Source organism: Aspergillus melleus (assembly GCF_016097325.1).
Source record: "Aspergillus melleus strain CBS 546.65 chromosome Unknown contig5, whole genome shotgun sequence".
In the NCBI taxonomy this organism is placed as follows: domain Eukaryota; kingdom Fungi; phylum Ascomycota; class Eurotiomycetes; order Eurotiales; family Aspergillaceae; genus Aspergillus; species Aspergillus melleus.
Window position 1 is genome coordinate 3,173,137 of NW_025763374.1, and position 22,235 is coordinate 3,195,371.

The 22,235-nt window shown below is 51.0% G+C and overlaps 8 protein-coding genes across 8 annotated transcripts; 4 read left to right on the forward strand and 4 right to left on the reverse strand.

Moving 5' to 3' along the window:
- Positions 1–203: 203 nt before the first annotated feature.
- On the forward strand, positions 204–1,429 carry LDX57_009429 (glycoside hydrolase family 16 protein; the record flags this gene model as incomplete). Its single annotated transcript, XM_046091157.1, has 3 exons — positions 204–553; positions 608–1,031; positions 1,106–1,429. 3 exons carry the CDS (start codon positions 204–206, stop codon positions 1,427–1,429), a joined length of 1,098 nt encoding a protein of 365 aa, XP_045947134.1.
- A 174-nt stretch (positions 1,430–1,603) lies between these two features.
- On the reverse strand, positions 1,604–4,288 carry LDX57_009430 (putative capsular associated protein; the record flags this gene model as incomplete). Its single annotated transcript, XM_046091158.1, has 4 exons — positions 1,604–3,469; positions 3,527–3,957; positions 4,006–4,155; positions 4,226–4,288. 4 exons carry the CDS (start codon positions 4,286–4,288, stop codon positions 1,912–1,914), a joined length of 2,202 nt encoding a protein of 733 aa, XP_045947135.1. The 3' UTR covers positions 1,604–1,911.
- A 2,159-nt stretch (positions 4,289–6,447) lies between these two features.
- On the forward strand, positions 6,448–10,087 carry NAT10 (ribosome biosynthesis protein KRE33). The gene is made up of 2 exons (XM_046091159.1): positions 6,448–9,522; positions 9,673–10,087. The coding sequence occupies exons 1-2, from the start codon at positions 6,527–6,529 to the stop codon at positions 9,878–9,880; spliced, it is 3,204 nt and encodes a 1,067-aa protein (XP_045947136.1). The 5' UTR covers positions 6,448–6,526; the 3' UTR covers positions 9,881–10,087.
- Positions 10,084–11,867, reverse strand: LDX57_009432 (putative disulfide isomerase). The gene is made up of 3 exons (XM_046091160.1): positions 11,598–11,867; positions 11,531–11,538; positions 10,084–11,462 (listed from the first exon to the last, which is right to left on the reverse strand). The coding sequence occupies exons 1-3, from the start codon at positions 11,751–11,753 to the stop codon at positions 10,256–10,258; spliced, it is 1,371 nt and encodes a 456-aa protein (XP_045947137.1). The 5' UTR covers positions 11,754–11,867; the 3' UTR covers positions 10,084–10,255.
- Positions 11,868–14,351, forward strand: LDX57_009433 (F-box protein). The gene has a single exon (XM_046091161.1). The coding sequence runs from the start codon at positions 12,148–12,150 to the stop codon at positions 13,705–13,707; it is 1,560 nt and encodes a 519-aa protein (XP_045947138.1). The 5' UTR covers positions 11,868–12,147; the 3' UTR covers positions 13,708–14,351.
- A 1,751-nt stretch (positions 14,352–16,102) lies between these two features.
- LDX57_009434 (sugar porter family MFS transporter) lies at positions 16,103–18,655 on the forward strand (the record flags this gene model as incomplete). The annotated part of the gene is made up of 15 exons (XM_046091162.1): positions 16,103–16,242; positions 16,298–16,319; positions 16,374–16,392; positions 16,459–16,484; positions 16,539–16,584; positions 16,641–16,839; positions 16,899–16,932; positions 16,981–17,049; positions 17,106–17,116; positions 17,168–17,565; positions 17,628–17,644; positions 17,702–17,827; positions 17,896–18,094; positions 18,154–18,234; positions 18,336–18,655. The coding sequence occupies 15 exons, from the start codon at positions 16,103–16,105 to the stop codon at positions 18,653–18,655; spliced, it is 1,707 nt and encodes a 568-aa protein (XP_045947139.1).
- A 388-nt stretch (positions 18,656–19,043) lies between these two features.
- On the reverse strand, positions 19,044–20,793 carry LDX57_009435 (DnaJ domain protein; the record flags this gene model as incomplete). Its single annotated transcript, XM_046091163.1, has 1 exon — positions 19,044–20,793. The coding sequence occupies one exon, from the start codon at positions 20,791–20,793 to the stop codon at positions 19,444–19,446; it is 1,350 nt and encodes a 449-aa protein (XP_045947140.1). The 3' UTR covers positions 19,044–19,443.
- Positions 20,794–20,938: 145 nt separating this feature from the next.
- LDX57_009436 (uncharacterized protein) lies at positions 20,939–21,118 on the reverse strand (the record flags this gene model as incomplete). Its single annotated transcript, XM_046091164.1, has 1 exon — positions 20,939–21,118. One exon carries the CDS (start codon positions 21,116–21,118, stop codon positions 20,939–20,941), a length of 180 nt encoding a protein of 59 aa, XP_045947141.1.
- Between the last annotated feature and the right edge of the window lie 1,117 nt (positions 21,119–22,235).

A 22,235-nucleotide genomic window follows, 5' to 3' on the forward strand; every position in this document is an offset into this window, starting at 1 on the left:
ACTCCTCTGTAACATTCCTTTGCCTGTCGGCGGCTACTCTCTTACACTCCTTTGTCTTCTGGCTTTGGGGCGCCGTTCCTTGAGCTCTTACTTCCTGCTTGTATATATTTACCTGTGCGGATTTACAGATCCCCCTTCGATTATTTCCTCATCTTCTTTTTCAAGAACTTTACGCTCCTTCTTTCCTTCAAAAAGAAAGCAACATGCAGGTCTTTTCTACTCTTCTCCCAGTTCTGGGATTTTCGACGCAGCTTGCCGCTGCAGCCTATACTCTGCAAGACGACTACGGAAACGGTTTCTTTGACAAGTTTACCTTCTTTACGGACCCGGATCCTACCAATGGATTTGTCAACTATGTCGACCGTGACACCGCTCAGAATGCCGGTTTGATCAATACGGATGAGGGCATCCACATGGGCGTGGACTCTACCAACGTGGCTGCGGATGGCCGCCAGAGTGTGCGCATTACCAGCACACAGAGTTACGACAAAGGCCTTTTCATTCTGGATCTTGATCATATGCCTGGTGGTATCTGCGGCACCTGGCCTGCCTTGTGAGTTCTTGTAACCGCATATTGACTGATCCCCTCTACTAACACCAACCATAGCTGGCTTGTCGGCCCTGACTGGCCCAACAACGGCGAAATCGATATCATCGAAGGTGTCAATGACCAGACCAACAACCACATGGCGCTCCACACGAGTGATGGATGTAGCATCGATAACTCCGGCTTCTCAGGCACTCTCACCACCAGCAACTGTTTCGTGGAGGCTCCCGGCCAAGATACCAACGCTGGCTGCGGTCTCGAGGCTCCCTCTGACCAGTCATTCGGCACAGGGTTCAACAATAACGGTGGCGGTGTCTACGCTACCGAATGGACCGGCGATGCTATCAGCATCTGGTATTTCTCTCACGACAACGTCCCCGCCGACATTGGCAGTGGAAACCCGGATCCATCCTCGTGGGGTACTCCAGACGGACGATTCGCCGGTCAATGCGACATCAACGCCCACTTCAAGGGATTGCAAATCGTACGTTCACCATTCCTCCCCCCCCCAATCACATAGCCACCAAAAGACAAACTAACCAAACCCACTCCCCACAGGTCTTCGACACCACCTTCTGCGGCGACTGGGCCGGCAACACCTGGGGTACCAGCTCCTGCTCCACCCAGGCCAACTCCTGCCAGGACTTCGTGGCCAACAACCCCTCCGCCTTCACCGACGCCTTCTGGACCATCAACTCCCTCAAGGTCTACCAGTCCGGCGACGCCGTCGCTAACAACGTCCTGCCGACTCCGCCCCAGAGCAGTTTCCCCGTTCCTTCATTCACTCCGGCCCCTAGCGGCTTTCCTCCTGCTCCTTCGTTCATGAAGAGGAACCGCAGGGGCCATACCCATGGTCATGGCCATGGACATGCTCATGCGTAGAAAGTCATTCGTTCTACTGGGTTTGGTTTAGGTTTTAAGTTGGATGGAAATGGTGCTTGGCTATACATATGATTTCAAGTGGTTATAATTTCGGTGTACATACTATACCCTCTTTTTTGTCTTTCGGTTGAATTATACATTCGTTTTGGATGGATTATTTCTCAGATGGAAGACTCCTGCACCAAATTAAATTTGTAACGTAGAGCAGTGAACTAGAAAGAGTTATCGTTATTGCAAGACGTTCTATATACATAAGTACACATTATCTCATCATGACAGCAATAAACAAATGCACACACAGACAAAGACACGAAGACAGACATCCCTCGCGCCGGTGATAAAGACAAATACAACGGCACCAATCAATCACAAGGACCAATCTATCCCGTCATATGTGCGCCGTCCACGAGCATAGTATAAAGATAGAAGGAAGGAAAAGAAAAAGAATTTTGCCGGAGGAGAGGGATAATAGAACAGAAATCCTACGGTATATATCCCAGAACATCTCTCTGGTCATCGGTAATACGACCCCATTCAAGAAGTAACCGGAAGAAGTAGATCTCCATGTCTTCTTTCCGCAACGCCTTCTCGGCCCACTTGCGTCCCTCTTCGGCAATCCACTGGCCCTCGACGTCGTGTCGTTCCATGGGGAACTTGGGGCCGGCCCCGTGGGTAGTGACATCTACGCCGGCGAAGTAGGCCAGGGTGCTCCAGAGACCGTGCAGGCGGAGGTCGACGGGGACGAAGTGTAGCCAAGGGGAGAGGCGCGAGTCGAACCACTGACGGAAGAGACCGGTTTTGAAAGGCAGACTGTGGCTCTGCAGGAAGGGAAGGAAGCGGCCGCTGAAGCCGGCGCCGTCGGCGTCGAAAAGATACCGATGTTCCCAGTGGCTTTGGAAGTCAACGGATGGGGATGTGCCCAGTTCTTGCTTTTGTTCTTCGCAGTCTGCGCGGCATCGGACGACGTTGGTGAGGTGGACTGTGGTATTGAGTCCGAGGGTTTCGGTGGGAGCGCGGCCGTCAAGGACTTGGTAGGAGAAGGTTTGGGAGTCGTTTGCTGGCAGGAGAACGGAGACCTTGTTGTAGATGTTGTTGTTGACGAGGTGAGTCAGGCGCTGCCGCGGCATGCCTTTCCACTCGCCGTTGCGACTCACGCCTTCCGAAGTGCTGCCAATCCAGAATAGATCGTTAGATTTGTCGGTGTAGTTTAGGTCCATGTGGTCATCGGAGGGCTCGTATTTGATCTTGTCAACGTAGTTCCATGGGCTCGGGAACATGATGTCGTTAAAACCGGAGATCGAACTCTGGCTAAACAGCGGGATGAGGTCCTGGGTGACCTTGAACGAGGCCGGCGAGATGAGGAACCCGTGGAGATAAGCCAGATCTGGTTGGTGACAGATGTCGGAGGCAAAGTTCCAGTCCGAAGGAAATTGACCAATCGAGTGAGGACGTGTACATCCCAAGCATAAGCTGTGTCGATCCCAGATACGCTGAGAGCGAGCTTTCGAGGATGGCGGGCAAACAAGGCTTGCGTAGCGGTCAAAGATGTTTTTGAAGGAGCTGTCGGTGAACATGGTCTCTGTTGTTTGGTCGGCTGGTTCTATCGGACTCCATTTCTCTGCACGGTCTGCAGACCACTCCCTTACTACACTTTCGGTAGGAGGAAGCGCCTGCGATCTGGCTTGATTTTTCAAGACTGACGCTTTCTCCCATGGCACCGCAATTCGAGGCTCATCGTTCAAGTTGAACACCACGTCCATATCTGGGAGGTACTGGGCGAAGTTCTCCATCATCTTGGCTGCACTGCTAACCATCCACGCATGCGTCGGCTTGATGCCCTCCTGCACTCTAGCGGAGCCATTGCGAATGCAAACTGCCCCTACTTCATTGTAGGGGTTTGTGGCCAGCTTTTGAGTCATTTCGCGAATTTGCTGCGGGGGTAAGCCGCGGAACGGTAGTAGATTGGAGTAAATCTGATCAAATTCGTCGATCACAACCGAGGACCTGTTTGTGGCATATTCATACCATTTATCAAAGCCTCTGAATAAACATTAGGGTCATAATACTTTCTGGAATGTCACTTGCTCCAAGACTCACGGTGGTGGATGTTGGTTGTATTTCACACGATACTGCTCAACGGCTTGTGTCAAATTGTTGCTACTGTGTGCTGCTTTGGCCCAGTTGTCATGATGTGCTCTGGCATCGTAGACGAGCAGGTCTATTGGATGGAGATTGACCAGCTCGGGTTGATGAGCGACCAAGATCAGCCCGATGCCGAATAAGCAGGAGAAGAGAACCCGCAGAAACACGTTGAACCTATATAAGAAATCCGGCTCGTCCTCAGAAGCTGTCCGAGAAAATAGATACTCGACAGCTCCAATGAACGCAAAGAGTAAAGCAACGAAAGCGCAGGAAGCGAGGACGGGCGGGAAAGGTTCTTGTCCGTTGAAAAGCACCGAAGTCCAAGAGAAGAAGACTAGTACGAAGCCGCCGAGTATGCAGACTCCAACGGCCCCATAATAAGGAATCTGATTGGTGAGTACCTGAGCAGAACCAAGACAACCGACAGCACTTACGATGTGAGACGCCGAGACAACGACACAGGTCACCAAGAGCCCTTGTCCCACCGAGCTTCTCAGGTAGTGGGAAGTGACAAAACCGGCATCATCTGTAGAAATTGCAGCTTTCATTATCAAGCCTGTCACCGTCCAGAAAACAGCGACACCCTACAGGTGGTACAAATTAGTTTGCATGGACTCCTAGATCGTTAATCGATCTATGCAGTGAATAGCTCACCAGTAAACTATAGCCCCATGACGCAAGGGCTTGCTTCCTCTGTGCGTCTCGGTGTCGAGTCATCTCCCGAGACAACTCAGCAGCGCTAATTACAAGAAGCGTGTCCAGAATAGTGTTGACTACAGCATACGCCTGCAATTGCGAATGCTGCCCAGAAATGATTGGACACACATAGGTTGACTGCAGGCCATCTTTGAAACTGGAAGACAGATATCCTCCCGTAGTGAGGAACAGGGCTGATGTGACATATCTCAAACGACTTCGACACAGGAAGTGGTAGGTGCGGCTAGCAACAAGTACTATGACACGGAGAGGTTTAGTTGTAGGGAGATCCGAGGTGGTGAATTTAACAACCGATTGACCACGTTGATTGCGCCAAAAGTCGTAAAATGCGACAAAAAACGGGATCGTATACTACACCGAAATTTGGCGCTTATCAGTATTTGTCTCTCCAGGTCCTGAAGGTCCATGCGCTTACTGCATATCCCGTAGGCGCGCATTCGGGTTTAAAAGTGACCTGACGATAAAGCGCAATCCGCAGGCAGCCGATGCTCGAAACCACGGCGACTTTTATCCAATTAACGGGATATCGTGTGGTTGCACTAGGGGGGTCCCCTAAGCCAATGGGCGACGACGGAACCTCTTCAGACGCTTGATCGCGTTCTGTGAGTGGAATAGCGGAGTACTTGTGCGACGTCGAGTGTGCTTTCGGTATATAGGAGATGAACCTGCTCGTAATCAAGAGAGCGATTCCTGCGAGGAAGCATGCCAGCACGGCGGAGCTTAAAGGATGATCTATTTGACCAATTTCTGTCAGTCGCATAACACTTTGAGAAGTGCGCAAGTGCCACAATGACTCGGTCTCACGCTTGCGCTATTGCAAGATCTAGATTTCTCATTTTTCTTCTTCAAACTGACTTACCAAAGGCAAATGTAGTCGTGTAAGTCGTTGATAAAAATGTGCAACTTATTAAGAATACCCTAGACAACCCGGTCAGCAAGCTTGACCGAGGGAGCAAGCATCCATAACTCATGACCTACCCGATTGAGGCTCGAAGGCCTAGCTCAGGAGAGAAACAAAGCATCGCAAACCCAATGACATAGGAAAATTTCACGGCATTATTGCATGAAGTCAACTAACGTCGTGCAGGGCCAGGCACTGCAGGTGAACGAGCAGACGATTTTCAGCAAGGGATTTCGGGGAGGCTGGTGCCTAGGAGGAGGGGAAGGGAAGGGAAGGAAGAGAAAAAGGGTTCGTTGAGTGGAGAACGTCAAAAGGGGACGGGAAAGGGTGAGGCGAAGAGTTAATTTTCGCGGCAGGGGAAAGGCAGGAAGGAGATAAAGAATTAAAAGAAAATCTAAATTGAGTTACAAACAACAAATCAAGAGCGATCAAAGAGCGAGTCATTTGTCGGTAGACCGTAGAACCGGATTGCGTCAACGAGCCCGCGTGGACCATGGTCGCGCCGCTCGCTGGCAAGCTTGGACCGTTGGCCTGAAATTACTTCCAAGAGGAAGGTCGATGAAGATCAGTCTTGTTGGTGTGACAGACGCCACGCTGGACATGGATCGGCATTATTCCCCGACGACATTTGGAGACCCGGTGATGGTTTGAAACCGCGAAACCTCCAAAACAAATGCCAGTCGGGATGCCGCTGACATCAAGGCAGTTTAGGCGGGTTAGCTGCGTAAAGCGTGGGGGCGAACGACTGAGAACCTGTTAAACTTAAGCGAATTAAGCTCTTTAGCGCCGTTCAGGGTCCAGAGGACAGACCGACAGAGGTACGGTGTCTTTGGGCTTTCCAAGGATTGCACTGGCAGTCCAAGTCGTTGTTTAGAGAGTAAAGCCATCATGGAGTGCAACTATCGATCTGAAAAGAAAAAAGACGAGTGTAGAGACTGAAATCAGGAGAGTTCAGATGCAACGTTACTCCCGAGGTCGATGGACGAGACGATGAAAGAAGTCGGAAGCTCGAATCCGAGTTGAACCCGCGCGGCGTCATGCATACATTGGAGGCCTCAGGCATCAGCATTTCTCGGCGACGGGAGATTACCTCAGCATCATGCCGGACCGCGCCATTCCCTTTTATGTGTAGCGGAATGAGGTGCACGTGCCGGTCGACTCCCTGGGCGGTGTCATTCCAGGCAGGCGGTGAGACAGGGCAGTGCGGTATGCCAGTGACTTTTTTTTTATCGGCGCAGAAAAATGCCTGCGGAGGTTAAGAAAGTCTCTGTGACCAGCTTCAGCCTTTCCCCCTCACTTTCTCGGACGCCGGTAAAGGAGGAGATTCCGTGGAAATCATGCCGCGCAAGGCTATTGACTCGCGCATTCCGACGCTCATCAAAAATGGCGTCCAGGAAAAGAAGCGAAGCTTTTTCGTCGTCGTCGGTGATCGCGCAAAGGATGTGATTGTCAATCTGCATTATCTGATGTCGAGCATTGATGTCAAGCAGAACAAGTCGGTGTTATGGGCCTACAAGAAGGATCTCCTGGGTTTCACCAGTCACCGCAAGAAGCGGGAGGCCAAGATCAAAAAGGAAGTCAAGAGAGGCATCCGAGAGCCCAACTCCGAAGACCCGTTTGAACTGTTCGTCACCCTCAACCAGATCCGATATGTGTACTACAAGGAGACGGAGAAGATTCTGGGAAACACCTACGGAATGTGTATCTTGCAGGACTTTGAAGCCATGACGCCAAACCTACTCGCCCGAACCGTTGAAACCGTCGAAGGTGGTGGTATTGTTTTGTTGCTGCTGAAGAGCATGAACAGCTTGAAGCAGTTGTATACATTGTCGATGGATATTCACTCGAGATACCGCACCGAGGCACATGACGACGTGACCGCTCGATTCAACGAACGATTTATTCTTTCCCTGGGTAGCTGCGACTCATGCTTGGTGATTGACGACGAGATGAATGTGCTGCCAATTTCTGGAGGTAAAAATGTGAAGGCGCTGCCGCCCGTTCAGTCTACCGATCCGAACAGCACGGGTACAAAGAAGGAGTTGAAGGAGATCAAGGAAAGTCTCGCAGAGACTCAGCTGATTGGGCCTTTGGTCAATCTCGCTCGCACTGTCGACCAGGCCAAATCGCTCTTGACGTTTGTCGACGCGATTGCAGAGAAGACCCTGCGGAGTACCGTTGCTTTGACTGCGGCGAGAGGTCGCGGAAAATCTGCTGCTCTCGGTGTCGCCATTGCGGCCGCCGTCGCCCATGGCTACAGCAACATCTTTATCACATCGCCAAGCCCCGAGAACTTGAAGACCCTGTTCGAATTCGTTTTCAAGGGATTTGACGCTCTTGGCTACATGGACCACGTCGACTATACCATCCTTCAGTCGACCAACCCCGACTTCAACAAGGCCATCGTCCGAGTCAACATCCATCGTCAGCACCGCCAGACCATCCAGTATATCCAGCCCCAGGATGCCCACGTGCTGGGACAGGCCGAACTCCTGGTCATTGATGAGGCGGCTGCTATCCCTCTGCCTCTTGTGCGCAAACTGATGGGTCCTTATCTCGTGTTCATGGCATCGACTATCAATGGTTATGAGGGAACTGGTCGATCGCTCTCCTTGAAGTTGATCCAGCAGCTTCGTGAACAGTCTAGGGGAGGCCTGAAGGCCAATGGTCAGGAGGAGATTGACGTTGCTGATCGCGCCACCGGAAAGGCCTCTAAGGACTCTGGCAAGTCCATGGGCGCACGTACCCTGCGGGAGATCACATTGTCGGAACCCATCAGATATGCTGCCGGCGACTCGGTTGAGAAGTGGCTGAATAAGGTCTTGTGTCTTGATGCAACCCTGCCCAAGTCCAAGATGAACACTCAGGGCTGCCCTCACCCTTCGCAATGCCAGCTCCTCCAGGTCAACCGGGACACTTTGTTCTCGTTCCACCCTGTTTCTGAAAAGTTCCTCCAGCAAATGATGGCCCTTTACGTTGCCAGCCACTACAAGAACACTCCTAATGATCTTCAGCTCATGAGTGATGCGCCGGCCCACCAGCTCTACGTTCTCGTCCCACCAATCGACGAGAATGCCGCCAAGCTCCCCGAGCCTCTTTGTGTCATCCAGGTCTCCCTGGAAGGTCGCATTAGCCGACAAAGCGTTCTCAACAGCTTGAGTCGTGGACAGCGTGCTGGAGGTGATCTGATTCCGTGGCTTGTCAGCCAGCAGTACCAAGACGAAGATTTCGCCGGTCTCTCCGGTGCCAGAGTTGTTCGCATCGCAACCAACCCTGAGTATCTGAACATGGGTTATGGATCGCGAGCTCTTGAGTTGCTCACCGACTTCTACGAGGGCAAATTCACCGACCTTTCCGAGGACACTATCAAGCCGCAAGAACAGATGGTTCGAGTGACCGACGAGGAATTGGCGAACTCCAACCTACTGGACGACAACGTGCATGTTCGGGACATCCGATCCATGCCGCCTCTGTTTGCCAAGTTGTCCGAGTGTCGCCCGGATCACCTTGATTACCTCGGTGTCAGCTACGGCCTGACCCCGTCCCTGCACAAATTCTGGAAGCGCTCTGCCTTCGCCCCCGTATACCTCCGCCAAACGCCTAACGAGCTGACCGGCGAACACTCGTGCGTGATGCTGCGTACGCTGTCCACGGGTGCCAACGACGCAGCCTGGCTTGGTGCTTTCGCTCGCGACTTCCACAAGCGTTTCCTCGCCCTGCTGTCGTATCAGTTCCGGGAGTTCCCCTCCGTCCTTTCGCTGAGCATCTGCGAATCCGCCAACGCCGGCGCCAAACTCGACTCCGTCGTCCCGCCGCCCCTGGAGAAGTCCACTCTCGACTCCGCCTTCTCGCCCTTCGATCTCAAGCGTCTCGACAGCTACGCCAACAACCTGCTCGACTACCACGTCATCCTCGACATGGTCCCCACCATCGCCGAGTTCTACTTCTCCGGCCGCCTGAACAACCGCGTCAGCCTCTCCGGCATCCAGACTTCCACCCTGCTCGCCATCGGCCTGCAGCGCAAGTCCATGGACCAGCTCGAGAAGGAACTGAACGTGCCCTCGTCCCAGCTCCTGGCCATGTTCCTCAAGGTCATGCGCAAAATGTCCACGCACTTCCGCTCCATCGTCGAAGGCGCCGTCGCCGACTCCATGCCCTCCGAGAAAATTCCCGTCACGCACGCCTCCGCCGAAGCTCACGACGAGGTCGTCGACGACCGGTTCAAGCCGCTCGAGCAGAGCCTGGATGATGAGCTCCGTGAAGGCGGCCAGCAGGTCGATGATGATCTGCGTGAGAAGCAAAGAGCCCTGATCGATGCTTTGCCTTTGGACCAGTAAGCTACTACTCCCATCCCTCCCTCTTCCCTCCATCCGGAATTCGAACTTTCGAAACGTTCGAGTGAACGAAAGAGCGAAACAACACCGAGACAGTAGCCTCAGGCTCAAATCTCCCGAATGAACAATAACTGATTTCTAGCCTCCAGATACGCAATTGACAACGGCAGTGCCGCGTGGGAAGACGCCGAGAAGCAGATCCGCGGCGGTGGAGCCTCCACCGTCAGCGTCAAGTCGGCGAAGCAGAGCAAGCGCAAGAAGGGCGAGTCGGCGCGCGAGATCTACGACCAGGAGGTCGATTCGAAAAGACAGAAGATCATCAAGAAGGGGACGGAGGGACGGAAAGGAAAGAACTAGATGATCTGGCCTGTTGGCATTTCAAAATGTAAAAAACAAGGCAAAGCGCAAGCGTGTTGAATTCGCATATTGTTAAGACGGTGTTATCTGGTTCTTTGGGTTCGATATAAAAGATTTTCTTGCCTGGACTTTTTTTTTGTCGGTCCGGTGATGTTCTACGCGTTTCATTGTATATATGCTTAATCGTTGACTTTATTCCATTCTGAAAAGAAAGTTTCAATTGGTAGTCAGATATTCACTCCGCTCGGTTTGGTATAAGAATGGCTTGTGATGCGAGTGCGACATCCTCATACAATGATACAATACAACTAACAAATAACTCCGGCCAATCGCCTTGGCTGATGTACAAAGGGAGAAATGAGTCCCGAGCACAACCTACAATTCATCGTGTTCCTCGGTCTTCTCATCCTCGCTCTTGACAATACCTTCTGGCAACTTGCTCTTGGACCCCTCACCCAATTTGATGGCGTCGATCCAGGCCTCTACGCGTGCCAGCTCGTAGTCGGCATCCTCCGAGGGTTCGTAATGTCTCCACCAACCTCTACGCCCGTTGATGGCAATTATCTCAATCGAACTGCCATCTTGGGACAATTCGAGCCCAGTACGCAATGCTTGAGCACCTTCGTTGCTGGCAGGGACGCTGTAGAACGGGAAGAGTCTGCTTTGTCGCTGCACGTGCTTGTGTGCAATCTCAGACAAGCTAGTCAGAGCTTTCTTGGAAGCATCAGACAGCTCGGCATCGGAGTCAGTAGGTTCTGGGAGAAGCGCCAGGACACAGGTACCCGACTTCGGCAACAAGCAAGCAGACTCCAATGCATCGGCGGTGGCAAGCCCGTCGATGGTCGGTGCCTGGGGCGAGGCCTTTGCCGATTGAGACTCTTGGGCCTCCTCCGCAACAACCTCTGGTTCTGAAGACTCAGTGGGCTTGGTCTTTTCCGCCTGGGTCTTGGACTTGGGTGATTTAGACGATTTGCCCGTGGCTTTGGGTGCTGGGTCCGGGTTAGGAGCAGCGACCTGGCTGAGGAATTCAACCAGTGGCTGCTTCTTCAACTCGCCGTCGTAAACAATGTGACTCTTTTCACCCCCAGGGATGAGGACGACAGCGGGAAATTTTTCGATGCCAAACTTCTCCACCGCTGCGGCCTGAGTGTTACGGATCTGGGCCACGTTGATGGACCCAAGGAATTCAATGGCGACAGAGCGGATCAAAGGACTCGTTGTTCCCTTTTCAGTGAACAGAATGGCCTTGGGAGACTCTTTCTCCTTGGACAACCAGGAGTCCAAGTCTTTGTCGGTCACCTTCTTCACATGGTTCGGGATCTTCTCGACAACCGCATTGACAATGGCTTTGGCGCTTCGCTGGCCTTGGTAATCCTCCACTCTGGGCTTACCGGGTTTCTTTCCAGGGCTCACGATTTTGATCGTCGGGAAACCCTGCACGCCCATGCGGCCGCAGAAAGGCTTGTTGTCATCATCGTCACAGTTTATGGCAGCAACTTTGGCCAATCCATCCAGGTTCTTCGCTGCCTTCTCGTAGGCGGGTTTTAGGTTCTGGCAGTGGCCACACCAGGGGGCGTAGAATCTATCGCAATGGGGGGTATGTTTAGAAGCTGGAAGGAAGTCAAGAGGGCATGAGAAGGGTGGGCTTACTCTAAAACCTGAGAAGCGCGGTTAGCTTCACGTTCTGCAATTGTAGCTTCCAGTGACATTATCTTACCGAAGTGTAGTTGGAGTTAGCGATCAGCTGGTCATAGTTTTTGTGGTTGATCTGCAGCACCGGGGACTTCTTGGTGTAGAGACCGTCCGCGCTGACTGCTGGGAGGGCCGCAAGAAGCGACGCGACGAGAAGCGCGGAACCAGATTGCAGTATCATGGTGAAAATCAAACCGGTTCTTCAGCTTCGGGATACGGGGAAGAGAATGGAGAAGCTATGCAGGCCCGAAGCTGGAGAATTCGAAGAGAATCAAAAGGGTCGGAGGGGGAAATCCGCAAGGTGTCCTGAAGCTCTTGGCATGTGACCCTGCGCCATGATGCAACTTCTTCCTTCTCTTTCTTTCTTGTTAGTCCGCATTCCACGCTTTCCACCCCCAGTTTTTCTCTCCAGGAAGGTGCTGGGCATGTCCATCTTCCCATGTCCGTTTGCTGAGTCTAACGCTTGCTTTGAAAACAATCTGAAAATGAGCGGTAATAGCTCTTCGTGTACTTTTTTCCAATCCTGTTCCTGAACCATCAACAAACAGCTCCTTGGGCAAACCCCCACATTCGCGATGTCAGTGGAGACTGAGACCCCGGCTGGTATGCCAGGAGCTCAAAACCCCGGACGGCCGGGCATGGCCCAATTGCCGCGAGAAATCTTTTGGATGGTCTTGAGTCATCTTCGCCCCAGGGATATTGTGCGTTGCCGTCTAGTGTCGCAGTCATGGAATGTGGCGTTCGGAAACTCCGCAAATCTGATTCCCGTGCTGAAAGACTATTTCCCACTAGCCAGAGAAGTCAGGGCGCTCCACGAAGAAGGCAGATCGAGTCCAGCTTTGGCGACCGCAGAAGAAAACAAACACTGGCGTCGACTCTTCGACCGCATCGCTGCGAGATATGACCACCTCGACCGCGGCAAACCTCGGTCGGTGCAGAAATTCAAGCTCTGCGATGAGTTCGGTAGCTCCGGAGAGAGGGAATGGTTTCCCGTGCAGCCGTGGGATATGCACTCCAGCCATCTAATGCAGCGTGTCGATTGTCCCTTCTTGGAACCATTCTGGACGTATGAAGATGGCCTTGTGGTTTATCCCAGCGCGGATCACTCGGCCTTAGTTCTTTTAGATTTGGAGAGCGATCGGAAATTCATGGTTCCTTTCATGATCACCGGCAAGGTCATGCGCAGGATTCGATTACAAAAGAGACTCCTCGTCGTCGAGTGGGCGGAACCCAAAGCTTTTCACTGGTTGAATGACAGTGACGGAGTTCACCGCCATTTTGCGTCGTCGTTTGATATCAACAAGACGTCGAGCGGCTGGTCGGTCACTTTTCGGAACGAATGGAAGATCATGTTTCTCGGTCACCCCTTGAGCGAGAGGGATAAGTTCTATTCCTCCCACAGTCAAACGCATTACGCAATCTACATCTGGCAACCCAATCGCAGTTTGTACACTGCGGATGAAGATGCTCCCATTGAATCGCTTTCAGTTTGGGACATTTCCAAACCATCGAGCTATAGACCGTCTTTAGATCCTTCTGGGCGTTTGCGACACGATGGGGAAGATGATTGCCCCTCTATCATCGCCCGGTTTGGCTTTAGGGAGTTGGACTTCCATTCCGTTCGACAACGGGGGCTTCCTGGTATACAATCCCTAAATATAACCGATGACGATCAGTCAATCGAGATTGTGGAGAACCATTGCACGGGGCCGATGGACCGGCTAGTTGGGCCGGCCGAGTGGACTTCGCAAGTACAAGTCACCAGCCTTCCTATCGTTGGCAATGGACCTTGCTGGAGGCGCTATGCCGACCCGACGATGCCTCCTTATCGCGGAAATAGCAGTCTGCAGAGCAAGCCACTCACTTTTGCCGTCTGCGACGAGCCTTGGTATGCCATTGTTTCCGAAGTGCTTGACGAGGAGGCACAAGTTGGCTTTTGCCTTCATCTGTCACCGATCACATGGCCCTTTGATCTGAAGATGTTTCTAACAATTCGAACGCCAACATCCACTTTTACTCTCAAGCAGGACGAAGTCTTCGAACTTGTGGGAAGAGGCAAGATCCACGGAAATGAACATTACCTGGTCGGAGAGAATGGGAATCGCGAACTTGTTGTCTACAGGTTTGATCGATAAGCTATCTCGTTGGGTCTTTTGAAATTGTTCCATAACGATGGTCACGCCAGAAAGCGCCGCTATGTGCGTTTCTTCAGAGCTCAGCATAGCGCTAAACCACGGCTCTGCCAAATTGTTTATATGTTTGATCATTTGTGGCTCATCATTCCGATTAATGCATGTTCTCATGGAATCGTACATACAGCAGGCCTTCCCTTTTACGTATTCCACGCATCCCCAATACCTTTCATTTGGCTGAGCTTGTCCCAGTTTTTGCATCTTGAATATCAGTGCCACCAGATCATGGGCGCAAAACAAGTGATCACGTTCGTAGTGGCTTTTCGCACAACCACTCTCTCTCCATAATTCTTCCCCGGTGGGACACAAGTCTCGGATGGGGTAGGGAAGCGCTACAAACGCCGAGGCCTGGGCAATAAGCAGAACTTGTATTAATTGGTGCTTCTAGTCTCGCCTCCTCATATCCAAGCCTTGGCGAAGGATGATATGCTGGCCCTCTTCATTAATACTGTTAACGAATTAAAGTACACATGGACTAATCATGAAAAGCAGAGATTTTCTTTGTTAGCGGCAGCCAGCTCTCGAACTTTGTAGAATCCTCTGGGCCGATGAGTAGGAGGGTGATTCTCGCTAGAAGTTAGTTGGCGGTGCAAACTTTCTGAGAGTTGAGAATGAGGGCGTTTTGGAAGTCTCAAGAATCTTCTGACCAATGGTCAGAATTATCTTCTAACTGTTCGTCAGGTACATTGGCTGCACCACACAGTGCAGCGACACGATTCAGAAACCACTGCATTTGAAGAAGTGCAAATGACGGAAGTGGTAGAGTTTCTGGATCGCGTGTCCTGATAACTATAAGATGACCAGAATAAATAGGCTCGTCGGTGAGGATGTCAAACAACTTTGAACCGAAGGAGCTTGCTTGTAAAGAGGAAGGAAGTGAAGGAGCACATAAAGGTACAGCAGGTCGGAACTTGTTGCCTGGTAACCACCAGAATCGGACAGTTAAGGACGTCCCGTCCTCCGCTCTTTTGATCAGCTCAAGTGCGGAACGTGCTTTACCCCAAAGTTCGCGGACAAGGATTGATAGGCATAGATAATTCTGGGGTACGTCTGTTCCTTCAGACCCGCAGATCTCATGTCTCCGTATGTTAGTCGTCTTGCAGCCCCAAAATACTACGGGAAGAGCCCAGGACTCTGCGGTTTCCATTGTTTCACTGCTGGGCTTTTCTCTCGACGACAAAGGGCAGATATGACAGAACTCTGTTGCCTCTCCCATCTGCGTTATAAGACAGCGTCCACTGTCTCGGTCGTTGGCGACTTCTCTAGCCAACTCAGAGCTTTGGGGGGTAACGCCTGTCAAACGCGGAACTTCACTTGGAGATTCAGAATCATTCATCTTCCGCTTTCTCTTCGGAGGCTTCTCTGGTGAAGATTGAGGGGATGCTGCTAGAACAAGATGCAGTTTCAGGTGCAAGTTGGGAGGCAGGTGAGGGTGCAGACTCAGTAGAATCAGTAGTGTCATCAGAGTCGGTTTGGGGTGTGCGGGCGAGCCAAGTTTCAACTGCTTAACGACGTCTTGTCCATTCCGTAAAAACCCTGCAAGCTGATGTGCTTCTGTCGCTTCATATTCAGCTTGCTCAACCAATCAGCAAAGCATAACCAGACTAACGCATGATTTGCGTTATCAACTGTTTCAAGTCCTGTAGCCGTAGTGAGCCGTTGGATTAGTTCGAGCGTCTCCTGACTGAACTCTGAATCGATAGAAGAAGCCATCATGTGGAAATGCATAAACAGACGATAACAGAAGAGAAGAGAAGCTAATAATTTCTCTGTCGATGATTGGTAAACGCTAGTGGTGGATGAAGAAGGAAGTGAGGCAGCGCGGTGGAGAAACATGAGACGGCTTACGGTGTAGTGACTACCTAGTCCCAATCGAGTCCAGGTCGACTGGCCTTCCTTCTTGTCTGTCGGCCACCTCCAGGCCATCCCGGGCCATATCCAATACTCTTGCACGCAGATTAGCCGGTCATTCAACCGATTCATATACCCGGCATATTATACGAGCCAAATGGCGGTTAAGGCTTGGTTGTTTCCCAGCGTACCGCTGCAACCCTGTCAGTCCTACTGGGCCATTTCTTGACCTATTCATGTCTGAGCGCACATCTTTGCTCCTGGTAGTGCATGTCAATGCGGGATAAAGTCAAGCCATGGCATCCTCTTCTGTTACATCATGCGGGAAAATTGAATAGCCAAAATGGAGTCCTGCTGATTCTGCCCTGGCGTGCTTCCTTTCTTACCCCGTCTGGAATTAGTCGTCACCCTTAATCCTTCATGGTTGTCTCCATGCCAGAAGCTTCATCAAAACATCTGGAAACATTTTCGGTCAGAATCTCGCAGGATGGGCGGCGCTGATACCTCGGCGGCAATGGATGCCGCGGCGCAGATCCGCAAAGCAACTCTTCGAAGTCCCTCGGGTTTCGCAGGTTTGGTACAGAATCGGAAAGTCTTCGGTGTTGCTATGTTTGCTTGTCTTGGAGGGTAAAGTGCCGCGCTCTTGTCTGTGCATGATTTCAAGTGCTAATGATGGCGGCAGTCTTCTCTACGGGTATAATCAGGTAGGAGAAGCGTTGTATTTTGGTGATCGCGGCTAATGAGCATGCGTCGTGAAGGGCGTCTTTTCCGGTGTCTGTGAGTTATCTGACCTTGCGCAGGTGTAGGCGACCTGGTTTTAAGCTAACAGTCTGTTTTGGATAGTGGTGATGCACTCCTTTGAAGAACACGTACAGCCTCCCAAAGTCCCCATTGTCGCATTCCGTCTAATCGGTTTTCTTTAGATGGGAGAGGCCGTAACCAATGAAACCAAAAAGGGATGGTTGACAGGTAAAACTCGAAGGAAATCCCTCGGTTACTGACAGGATACTAAAGGCGTGGAATAGCTATCCTTGAACTCGGTGCCTGGTTCGGTGCTCTGTATTCCGGGATCCTCTGCGAACGAATCTCACGCAAGAACACGATCCTCTTGAATGTCGGCATATTCTGCATTGGAGTGATAGTCCAGACCACTGCCGCTACGAATAATGGAGGCTCTTCGAATATTCTAGGAGGTCGATTTATTACGGGTATGGGGGTAGGAAGGTAATACGAGGCCCTTTGCAGCGAGTTTTGACAGCTCTCTAGCTGACTGCGCATCTCAGTTTATCCATGAGCGTACCCATGTACAATGCGGAGGTAAGATGGCCTTTGCAATGACCTCAGTGTCACAACTAAGTTCGGAAGATTGCACCGCCGGAAGTCAGAGGGTCTCTGGTGGCCTTGCAGCAACTTGCAATCACTTTTGGAATCATGGTAAGTGCTATCGCAATCTCGATGCAACACACGTTGGCTAATAGATTCCGTGGCAGGTTTCTTTCTGGTACTTTCTTCGTCCTTCTCCTCGGTCTTACAACATATTAACATCTGCTAGGATCAACTACGGAACAAACCACATCGGAGGCACCGGGCCCGGCCAGAAAGATGCCGCATGGCTTTTACCTTTGGCCCTGCAACTCGTGCCAGCTGCCATCCTTGGCATTGGTATGATTTTCATGCCCTTCTCTCCCCGATGGCTTGTCCACCATGATAGGGAAGAAGAGGCAAAGAAAGTCCTGACTAGCCTGCGTGGCCTTCCCCAAGACGACCCTCTTCTGCAAATGGAGTTCCTTGAAATCAAAGCCCAGAGTCTCTTTGAAAAACGCACCGAGAAGGAAAAGTTCCCCCATCTAGAGAGGACTAACACTTGGAGCTATGTCAAGTTGGAAGCTGCAGGATTTGCAAGCTTGTTCACTAGTTGGCCGATGTTTAGGCGTGTGATGGTCGCCACCGGTACGTATTTGACCTGAGTTATGGAATGGGTTTGTTCAATGATTTTCTGACCCGTGTTATAGTCACCATGACATTTCAGGTAAAGTCTTTTGTTTGTTCGATGTCAACAACTCTAAACCTAATGGGGAGAATCTAGCAATGGACCGGAGTCAATGCTGTCTTATACTATGCACCGTCTATCTTTGCACAGCTCGGTATGAGCAACAATACAACCTCGCTCTTAGCCACCGGAGTCGTCGGCATCGCCATGTTCATCGCAACGGTAAGACGAAGACATTGTTCAAAGAATCTACCCTGGAGTAACCTACATCTTTACTAAATTGAATGAAGATCCCCGCCGTCATCTGGATCGACAAACTAGGTCGCAAACCCGTCTTGATCACCGGTGCCATTGGCATGGCTTCTTGTCACTTCATCATAGCCGGCATCTTCGGCCAGAACGAGAACCAGTGGGAGTCGCATAAAGCCGCCGGCTGGGCTGCTGTCGCTATGGTGTGGCTGTTCGTTGTCCACTTTGGTTATTCCTGGGGTAGGTCAAGCTTATAGGAGTGGATGAGAGAACTGGTTGATTCATTAACGGACTTACAGGACCTTGTGCATGGATCATCATCGCTGAGATTTGGCCCTTGAGTGCTCGGGCGAAAGGAACGGCCTTAGGCGCTTCTGCTAGTAAGTATCAACAACCAGCCACCTGCCCTGCTCCGAACCACTCTCCCCCAAAAGAAAAGAACGTAACTTCCTATCATCAAATCTCTAACTTCCTGTAATAGACTGGATGAACAACTTCATCGTCGGCCAAGTCACCCCCGACATGCTCGCCGGCATCACCTACGGCACGTACATCTTCTTCGGCCTAATCACGTTCATCGGAGCACTGTTCATCGCCTTCCTTGTCCCGGAGACAAAGCAGCTCTCGCTCGAGGAAATGGACGTCATATTCGGCTCCGAGGGCACCGCCATCTCGGACTATGAGCGCCAGGCAGAGATCTCTCGCGAGATTGGTCTAGATGATGCCTTGGCGCGGCTGGCGGGTTCGAATATGAATATATCTGAGGGTATTGATGTGAAGCATGATGAGACGAAGGGTTAGTGACATGAGGTGGGTCCGTAGGTGGATTATTTCGCTGTTGAGTTTGAGGTATAACTAGTAGTTACTTGAAGGAGGCTTAGGTACATACATACCTAGTCAACAAACCCTTCGGTGACCCCATCACCCTTTCCTTTTTGCATGTTCCGCACGCGCGTCTTAGTGAGAAAAGGGAGTACCATCACATTCTTCACCTGGCTATCAGTTTTGCCGTTCATTTTTTTCAATACCTTCAGACCTGCTCAAGGACGTCTATCGAGAAGACCAGTTATAGCAAGTCCTAGGTATGTATGCACTCTGTTCAGATCGATTATTTCGGGTGGATCCCCTCTTCTATTTATATTACTTTCACTTTTACCTTTAATTCTCCTCTTTATCAGTAGCTTTCGAACTTGGGTCGTGTTCTATGTATTGGGGTTTCTCTTCTCCTCCCTTTAGAATAATCGACTCACTGCGAGGTCACATGGAAGTTATTCCAAAGTGCACTATCCATTTCTTTTGGAGGTAGAACGTTATTTCACTCTTATTGACGTCCGCAGCAGATCGTTCAGTACGTTACTACGTAGGAAAAGGAGTTTCATGTCAACCGCTGGTTCATGTAAGCTACCGAAATCGCTGATACCATATTATCCTCGTGATGCCATTTAACAAGTTCGCAGTAAAGACCAAAGTAACCAGTAACATCAGGTCGTAATCAGCAAACCCCCAATTTCCCCCTCATAAACAAGAAAGAACCCACAATCCGCGATCTCCCCATCCCCTCATCGAGCAAAATGCCAGATCAAGCTGTTTCAGCACCGAAATTTGCAGACTACACACGCCTTGAGACCGCAACTGGGGCAGGTCAGCGTAAAGATGGGCTTCCATCGATGACACACCTCGCACTCGTCACGTCCATATTCTTTGGTCCAGTATCCAAGATGATCACAGGTATCCGAGGTATCATACAGATCATCGAAGGCGCTATGGCTGAAGGTGCTCTGAGTGTCGACTTCCGAGAATCCCAGGCGCAGGTTCTCAAGCCAACCGCAGAATGTCTCCATCACAATGCCACGCAGCTCGCTGTGCATATCGGCACGGGTGTACAGGCCACTCGGGTGGTTTAATTTTGACTCGAATAGTGGCAGGAACGGGGCAAGTTTGGAGTGTAGATCCGTGTCGACTCTGATGTAGTTGTCTTCTGCAACAGCGGGCTGCTCTTGACCCATACTGGAGGTGTCTGTGCTGTTGACGGACTGGGTATGCTCGCTGAAGGAGTAGTAGAATGCATCATCTTCTGAAGCATCTTCCCTGCTGGTTTCATATTGAGAATCTGAGAGCTTGCTTTCGTCCGTAGCAAGATTGATGGAGCTGAATATGGTGCGCTCACGATGTGCAGTGTTGTATTCAGTAGCAGTGGGTTGGGTGGAATGGTTGGAGGATGCGTCTTCATTGACACCGTGGTCTTCGTAGGATTCTTCGTTCTCATAATACTCATGGTCTTCATACTCGCTTCCACTGGCTTGGCCGGCACCTTCGTATGCACTGTCTTGGAAGTTGAGCAGGTCGTCTTGGGCATTGTTATGCGCAGCAAAGCCCTCGTCGCATTTCCAGTGGTAATAACGGTAATACTCTCCCTCTTGGACATACTCTTGTCCCCGGTAGAAGTCAGATTCCTCGCCTCCGTAACCCGGACGAGCCGCTCCTTCAGAACGGCCCTCCTTGGAATCATCATCCAGCGCGTGTCCCTCTGCCATGAACTCTTCATCCCTTATTATTCTCGCCCTCATCGCCCTTCGACGTCTCTCTTCCTTCAGCACCTCCTCCTCAGATCTCTGCTTTGCCATGAGGCGCTCCTCTTCCTCCCTCATTCTGACATTCTCATCAAACCTCATCTCATGTTCCACTCGTTCCTTCTCCTCCTGGGACTCCTGACAGTTCGGATTCATGTGTACACTGTTGCCATAGCTGTACATGTACCGGTCACTCGCGGAGTGTACGCCATCCCACATGGGACCATGGGGTCTCCAGCCGGTGTAGGGCGCATCAAACTCGAAGTACTCCTCAATGGAGACACGCTTGAACCGGGAGAGCTCCTGGTCATGTTTCAAGCGACGGGTTGGGTCGCGAAGGATCTCGATGGCTTCTTGGATCTGTGACATAGTGTGGTAAGTAACGTGAGGTGGAGGTGATGAATCGATGTGTTCGGCCATCATCGGTATATGTATGAGGATGAGGTGGGTGGTAAGGAACAGGAGAGGCGAAGCGGGGTTGAAGGTGTTCAGTGAGCTACAGTAGAGACGAGGATCAGGATGCACTTGCCTTCTGGAATTCATCGTACGAGGCATCATTTCCACCTGCTTTATCGGGGTGGTACTTCAGAGCTAATCTCTTGTACGCGCTGTTGATGTCCTTGGAATTTGCGTTTGTAGCAACGCCGAGGGTCGCGTAACAGTCTTGGATGGGTTTTCTAAATGCCGTCGCCATGGTGGGTGTTGCTGGGTGGTGCAGCGACGAGTCTGTTTGCAAGGATTTTGTGGTTGGCTGAGAAAACAAACGGAGCGTTTGCCAGCAGACAGCGATTTTCGGGTGTAATCCAGCCCTGGAGTAGAGGTTTAGGGAGAGGGGAAGGAGCGAGGAGGGAAGAGGGATGTATTTGAAGAAAAGACTGAGAAGGAAAGGAGAGAAAGGTTTGGGGGTGCTATTGTTGATTCCCAATTTGGTAATCATGGCCACTACCTAGTTCAGGTTCAGTGGAGGTCAACATCGCGCTCGTAAGCCCACGGGGTTTGCAGTGAAGGCTCAGGTGACGATTTTAAGGTAATGAAATGATTAAGACAGCCAGTAGTCACTTCCAGAAGTGAAACATAGGTAGGATATCTGGGTCAGCATTCAAACCAATGCAGTGAAGCGCCTGCCATTTCAGCTGGTGAATTGAATACTATCTGCGGCCATAACAAAGGAAGAGGAACAACGACATACAACATTGCAACATTGTCCATTACTTGGAACCCAAATAAGATAAAGAAAAACTGAGACAAAGAAAAATATAGAGACTGATTTACAGGCTGATGGTAATCTAGGTATTTAAAAGTAAGTCTACACAGATGGTGACTCCTTCCCACAAAAGCATCGGAACTGCTTTTACATGTCCGCACTGGCGGTGGCACCAGTGATAATTTCAACCAGTTCACCGGTAATGGCGGCTTGACGCTGACGGTTGTACAGAATCTGGAACCTGAGGAAGGGGTTAGAATTGAACATGACAATTCGAAGGATAGGGCTCTTACTTGTTGATCATCTCTCCGGCGTTCTTGGAGGCGTTCTGTATTAGAAAGATCACTAGGGTTAGTCGGGAGTTCTCTCCATCAAAATCAAAACACAGTTACTTGCCTCCATAGCGTTACGACGAGCCTGTCATTGGGTTAGCGGTCTCTTCTTAACCATGGTGATTGGACGTGGGTATATATAAAACTTACCGAGATCTCACAAGCGTGGCCCTCAGCCATAGCCCAGAAGAGGTTGTTGGCGAGGGAGTATTCGCGGAGGTTGGTCAGGGCCTGATCGTCAACCTCGAAAGCAGAGATGTTGGCTAATTGTGATG

Coding starts and splice junctions, on each gene's coding strand:
- NAT10 (XM_046091159.1), top strand. CDS start 6,527: ATGCCGCGCAAGGCTATTGACTCGCGCATTCCGACGCTCATCAAAAAT. Junction 9,523..9,672: donor GATGCTTTGCCTTTGGACCA/GTAAGCTACTAC, acceptor TCTAGCCTCCAG/ATACGCAATTGACAACGGCA.
- LDX57_009432 (XM_046091160.1), bottom strand. CDS start 11,753: ATGATACTGCAATCTGGTTCCGCGCTTCTCGTCGCGTCGCTTCTTGCG.
- LDX57_009433 (XM_046091161.1), top strand. CDS start 12,148: ATGTCAGTGGAGACTGAGACCCCGGCTGGTATGCCAGGAGCTCAAAAC.